Source organism: Eulemur rufifrons, chromosome 6 (genome assembly GCF_041146395.1).
Source record: "Eulemur rufifrons isolate Redbay chromosome 6, OSU_ERuf_1, whole genome shotgun sequence".
NCBI lineage: Eukaryota > Metazoa > Chordata > Mammalia > Primates > Lemuridae > Eulemur > Eulemur rufifrons.
The window spans coordinates 58,946,603-58,953,634 of record NC_090988.1 but is presented as its reverse complement, the minus strand read 5'-3'; the positions used below and the strand labels follow the sequence as shown (position 1 = coordinate 58,953,634).

The 7,032-nt window shown below is 39.7% G+C and overlaps 1 protein-coding gene across 1 annotated transcript; it reads left to right on the top strand.

Annotated features, from left to right (window-relative positions):
- The first annotated feature begins 3,418 nt into the window (after window positions 1–3,418).
- Window positions 3,419–4,598, top strand: LOC138384209 (olfactory receptor 5P3). The gene has a single exon (XM_069469516.1). It carries the CDS (start codon window positions 3,443–3,445, stop codon window positions 4,376–4,378), a length of 936 nt encoding a protein of 311 aa, XP_069325617.1. The 5' UTR covers window positions 3,419–3,442; the 3' UTR covers window positions 4,379–4,598.
- The last annotated feature ends 2,434 nt before the right edge of the window (window positions 4,599–7,032 follow it).

Below are 7,032 nucleotides of genomic sequence, written 5' to 3'. Positions count from 1 at the left end.
TGGTATTATCTTGTACATCATCTTATCTAACACAAGAATCCTGTGAAGTATTTTTTTTAAACAAATAAATAAATAAAATAATGAAAGGTTGAAGAGTTTATGTAAATTTTCCAGGATTCCATAGATTGTCAGTGGCAAAGCTGAATCCAGTCCCGGGCCTGTATGTCTCCAAAGCTCATGGCATTTCTGTCCAACACATTGCTTTTGTGCCATAATGCTCTCATCATTGACTCTGAATTTGTGTCATATACGTCTATTTTTCTTAAAATTTTAAGCTTTCATTCAGTCTTGGGTTCATGCCACTAAATCGAGTTCCTACCGCAGTCCTATACAAAGATAAGAAAACTAGAACTTTGAAATTCTGACATGTAATTGCATGGTGTTCATAAGATAGCATGCTATTGCTCACTTAATCTACATATGAAGTTATTCAAGCATCTCAGTTCAGAATAAAAGTGTGAAAATGTGGCTGGATGAGCACACAACTGTTGATGCCAGTATGAGAGAAAGAGTGTGTGTGTGTGTGTGTGTGTCTGTGAGAGAGAGAGAGAAACAGAGAGAGAGAGTTCAGTCTGCTTGACACTGAATTCTTCAGGGAAAAATAAATTAATATTTAATTTTGGTTGATCTTTTAACAACAGAATTATGAGAATTTTTGTGTTTGTTATTGATGAGGAGTGATAATGCTACAACAAAGAATGGAAATTTCCAAGAGTAAATAAATCTTATATTAAAAAAAATATGGGCCGGGCGCGGTGGCTCACGCCTGTAATCCTAGCACTCTGGGAGGCCGAGGCGGGTGGATCGCTCAAGGTCAGGAGTTTGAGACCAGCCTGAGCAAAAGCGAGACCCCGTCTCTACTAAAAATAGAAAGAAATTATACGGACAACTAAATATATATATAGAAAAATTAGCCGGGCATGGTGGCACATGCCTGTAGTCCCAGCTACTCGGGAGGCTGAGGCAGTAGGATCGCTTGAGCCCAGGAGCCTGAGGTTGCTGTGAGCTAAGCTGACGCCACGGCACTCACTCTAGCCCGGGCAACAAAGTGAGACTCTGTCTCAAAAAAAAAAAAAAAAAAAAAATGAAAATATTAAATTATCCCAATTTTCTTCCAATAGCCTACTCTATGTTCATTTCTCTACTTTTGCCTAGAATGTCATCTCCATCCAACTGGAGCTAAGAACGGTTATTTTCAAATATCCTTATGTTCTCTTGAATCAAGAGGTTCCACTTCCATCTCTTTTTAACTCTTTTTCACCTTTTCTCTGTGCTTTATGGTACTCACAGTCATTAACAAAATCTCTTATGTCCTCAATATCTCTTTTGAACACTCCATTCCCATCACTGTCATTTTCGACAGATACTTGGCTCTCCCTGAGGACAATGTTTTCTCTGCAGCCTTCTCAAGTGATCCACACTTTTTCTCTTACCACTTTTAACCCTGGGCCTGTTGGTTGTTAGGGTCTTCCCTTTCTCCTACTGCTGCGTATAGCAAAATTCTCTCTCTCTCCTACCTACAAGCTCCCATAGTTAAGCTTTACATCATCAGACTATACTAACCAAGCCTCTTTTTCTCTCCTCCTCCTTTTGCAATCATCTACTGACTTGCATCATGTTGTCTCGTCATCTTTGGAAAATTTTTGGCTCTGGCTCACTCTCTTGTTCTTACGTTATTCCTGTCACAATTCCTGATGGTTTTACTGTCTCTACATAGAGGATCTTCTTAGTTTCTTGATCCCTCCTACAAAGATCTTGTTTTCCTCCCTACCCAAACTAATCCCTTCCATTGTTAGAGTTTAGACATTATCACTTGCCAGTAACTGTAGCTTTTCCATAATCTCATTTTAAGCATCCCAAATTGTAATTACCACAATGTCTTGTCTTTCCAGTTCATTCTCCCCAGTAGAATAATTACAGCAAATATTCAGTCCTTGGAGGTCTAGGAACTTTTTGTTGTTTTTACCCATCTCATGTACTTACTTCATCTTTGCTTAGCTTGAACATAATGGTTATTTTACTCTCTACCTTGCCTGTACTTTCAAATGCCACATCTATGCCTTCTATTGCTCTGCAAAAAGAAAATCCTGCATAAGAAACTCTTATTTCTCAACTATCAAACACCCACAATTGATCAGCTGAAAACAGAGGTATATCAATTCCCTAGGTTCTGGACACTTGAAAGAGACTCTTTATCACCTTCCTCACAGAATTGTCATTACCTTGCAGACACAACTTTATAGGAATTACTGGATTACAAAGTCACCTTTTCAAGAGTAAATGTAGTATTTATTATATATGAGCATAATTTAAAAAACCTTTTTGAACATATAATGAATCAAGTATGCTTTCTGATATTCTATATTCTTCTGCAGAAATTATAGAAAATATTTATGTGATATAAAGATGGTAATGAAATAGTGGAAGTCCAGGAATATGGTTTTTCATCTGTTTTACCAGAAAGCCATTTGACCTAAAATTAGTTACTTAACTTTTTTAGATCTTAGTTTACAGCTTTCTAAAATGCAGGAAATGAAGTGGATTATTTCTGGGGTCTTTTGAAGCTAGGCATCCTGTGAGGAAGCTCTCATATGTTTCTTGCTTTTTCCTAATTTTTCTCAAGCAAGTTGGTATGGGGGAGAGCTTTCCAGAAGCTGACTTAGAGATCTGATTTTATCTCTAAGGGACTATTCAGAGGGGGCTGGATATTTGTGTTGTGTAGGAGGCTGGAACCTTCTGTTGGCAACCCAGCCCCAGCTTATGCAGAGTCTCAGGCACGTGTGGAAGCTTCCAGGAGTAACCTGATCAATGTGTCTTCCCTGCATTGGCTCATTATAATCTCATCTCCTCTTTAAAACCTCAATCTTTCTTTGCATATTTGTTCATGATTTGAGAATGTTACCCCACCTCCTGCGTCTGTCTAAACTTCCTTGATATTGATTGTACTTTCCCCCAATTGTGAGACCTTTGGGTGGGAACCACAGCCCACTACTTAACTAGTGATCTCTTCCTGGTCCTCTGTTTTAGCATGCAACTCATCTGCTTGACCTCTGCCTTGAATTGAGAATTCATAATAACTGTACATCTTCTTTCATACAAGAAGTGATACCTTAGACATCCTTTTGAGGGCTGCTCTTTTCCATAGGTCCTGGTTCATTCTGATATTTCTGCCTTGCTTCGATTATGTCTTTAGCTTGAGAAGTTCCAGTTACTGATTCACACAATCTAGTGGCCAACTCTGAGATGTGCTCATGGGAGAAACTGTTCCTCACAAAACACCTAAACTAACCACATGAGGTGAGTTTACACATGAGTGTCTATATTGTTATGATTTTTATTATACAGACATTGTAAAAATATTAATAAATATCCACATTATAGTCCTTAATTCCATTCTAATATCCAAGTGTTTTTCTTTCAGTGGGCCCCATTCCCAATATAGATGGAGACTGGAAACTACACAACTGTGACAGAGTTCATTATTTTGGGGTTAACAGAAGATACTACAGTTTGTGCCATTTTATTTATTGTGTTTCTAGGAGTCTATGTTGTCACCTTAATGGGTAATATCAGCATAATCATGTTAATCAGGAGAAGTCCACATCTTCATGCACCCATGTACCTTTTCCTCTGCCATTTGGCCTTTGTAGACATCGGATACTCCTCATCAGTCACACCTGTCATGCTCATGGGCTTCCCTGGGAAAGGAGTCTCTCTTCCTGCTACTGGCTGTGTGGCCCAGCTCTGTTCTGTGGTTACGTTTGGGACAGCTGAGTGCTTCCTACTGGCCGCCATGGCCTACGATCGCTATGTGGCCATCTGCTCTCCCCTGCTCTACTTCACCCTCATGTCCCCCAGGGTCTGCATCATCTTAGTGGGAGCCTCCTACCTGGGGGGATGTGTGAATGCTTGGACATTCACTGGCTGTTTATTAAGTCTGACCTTCTGTGGGCCAAATAAAGTCAATCACTTTTTCTGTGACTATTCACCACTTTTGAAGCTTTCTTGTTCTCATGATTTTACTTCTGAAATAATTCCAGCCATCTCGTCTGGTTCCATCATTGTGGTCACTGTGTTTGTCATAGCCATCTCCTACATCTACATCCTCATCACCATCCTGAAGATGCGCTCCAGCGAGGGGCGCCACAAGGCCTTCTCCACCTGCACCTCCCACCTCACTGCGGTCACTCTGTTCTATGGGACCATTACATTCATTTATGTGATGCCCAAGTCCAGCTACTCGACTGACCAGAACAAGGTGGTGTCTGTGTTCTACACGGTGGTGATCCCCATGTTGAACCCCCTCATCTACAGTTTCAGGAACAAGGAGATCACTGGGGCTCTGAAAAGACAGCTTGGAAGAAAAATATTTTCTTAATGACACTGTTTATTTTAAAGAATTTGATATATCATTATTGCATAGACATACTAATAAAAGGACATTGAATGTTTGTGAATAAAAGATATCCATCCATATACCATTAGCTAAGATGGAGCTTGTTAGTCAAATGAGAGGTGGATTTTCAGATATTAAAAAGTAAATCAGAGGCCCATCATACATTGCCTTTAATAATATTAAATTAAACTTATATTGAGAACACAAATTGTTTCCAATGAAAAATTCTTAAACTGCTGAAAATTCTTTTAAAAATTTATTCATATTTTCCAAAAGTTGTTCTCTGCCACAAGTTAAGGTTATTATGGCTTCAAATCTTTAGATGTGGCCATATTCAACATCAGCTTATCCTAAGATAATCCTGATAACCACAGTTATGACTGACTGCATTCTGAGAGGAAATGACAAAGTGGAACCAGATATGTTCTTCTGGGAGCTGAAGATCTTCCAGAGATGTTACCTGCTAAGGATGAGCTTTGTGAGTCCACAAAAATCTGGTCTGTGTCCCTGGCCTCTTATTCAGGCATAGTTATAGGGGTCTCAAGAGAAGGACAGGATGTGTTTCTGAGTGACCTGTGAATTCTGTCAGGTCAAAACAGATGACTTCCTCTGTAGGAATGAGCAGGGTTCCTAAACTCCTCAGAGACTGAGTGAAACAAAAATAGGCAATAGGCTGGGTGCAGTGGCTCACGCCTGTAATCCTAGCACTCTGAGAGGCCGAGGTGGGAGAATCGCTTGAGGTCAGGAGTTCAAGACCAGCCTGAGCAAGAGCAAGATCCCGTCTCTACTAAAAATAGAAAGAAATTAGCTGGACAACTAAAAATGCATACAGAAAAAATTAGCTGGGCATGGTGGCGCATGCCTGTAGTCCCAGCTACCTGGGAGGCTGTGGCAGAAGGATTGCTCGAGCCCAGGAGTTTGAGGTTGCTGTGAGCTAGGCTGATGCCACAGCACTCTAGCTAGGGGGAAAAAAACAAACAAACAAAAAACAAACAAACAAACAAAAAAACAGGCAATAATCTCCAAGAGGAGAATCCAGCTTGTAATGTGACATTATGACTGTGAGGAACAACCCTTTGGAGTGACTTGTTCATGGTCAAACCCACATCTTACTCAAGAACCTCGAGGGAATTGGACTATCTTTCCCTTGAAATTGTGACTGTCCCTGGAGAGTTTGAATCAACCTCCACATGCTAACCACTACCAGATTTACTTCCATTTCTTGTCCCCTCTTCTGTGTTTCACACACAAATTTCAACTTTCTGCCAAAAGAACCATAGGGTTTCAATCATTTCATTTGCTCATTTGTTCTTTCATACATTCAAGAATCATATTTGGTAACTCTTACAATATAGGCGCTGTCCTTGGCTATTGAGGATATAAGTGACAAACAGCCAAAGATATCTGCCCTCATGGAATTTATCTTCTAGCATAGGAGTCAAACAATAAAACTAACAAGTAAGTGATACAGACTATTAGAAGGGGGATGAGTGCACGGAAGGTTGATATGCCAGGGTAGGGAGTGGTTACTGTAGGTCTCACTGGGAATATAACAACTGAGCGATGATTGCAGGAGGTGAGGACAGTTCATGTCAAATATGGTGATACCTGTGAACAGTTGTGCAAGTCTAATCTTCCACTCATAGGCATGAAATTTGAGTTTGAGGTTTCTGTTCCAACAATGGTAGGGTTGATCATTGTAATCAATCTCATGGTGAACACAAGGAAAACAAATGATCAAGTGTTAGCTATATCTTAAGTATCACATTAGAGCTTACAGGATAATAAGGAATTGCCTCACCAGAAAGTGTGAGAATCCAGAGAAGTAGACCTAACACTCAAAAATGCTTTTGCCATGAAAGAAGTTGACCAGTGAGAAGACAGTGTTACCAACCTGTGTTGTGGATTTAGTGTTCTTTTGGGCTGAGAGGGGCAACAGTCAAAGCCTAGGGCATGTTTAGATGAGAATTCTGATTGATAACATCTCACATACTTCCTTGGGATGGGGGGAAACCTTATGTAAGTAAGCCTGGTACGGATTAGCAGCCCTGGAGGGCTAGGGAATCTCAAGCCTTGAATTTGAATATAGCATGGTCAAGTACAGGTGGCACCCCGGGTTGAACTGAATATGTAAACAACCAACCTATGTCTCAATTATTCCTACTGATAATTATTCAAAATCAATAACCACACACAGTGGAAAATAATGACAGGTACAAAAGGAAACAAGGTACCAAACATAGGAGCTAGTAGAAACAATGGACAACAGAAACGAAACTACTAAGATTTAACATTTCATTACTTAAATAATGATGATTTAATTAATCATCATAGACTATAATATTGTGTAAAATTTATTAACACAAACATGTGGTGAGCCAAAGTTTGTAACTCTCAAATCTCTTTTCTGAACACAAGTCCTGTCAGATATATGCACAGTAAATATTATACCCTTTTCTGTGTTTGTTCACTGTCATTTGAAGAGCAAATGTTTTAAATTTTGATGAAGACCAATGTCTTTGTGTTAGTCAGCATGGGCTGCCAACACAAAATACCATAGACTGGGTGGCTTAAACAGTAGACAGTATTTTTTTCTTACAATTTTGGCGGCTGAAAATGCAAGATCAAGGGACCAG

Coding starts and splice junctions, on each gene's coding strand:
- LOC138384209 (XM_069469516.1), top strand. CDS start 3,443: ATGGAGACTGGAAACTACACAACTGTGACAGAGTTCATTATTTTGGGG.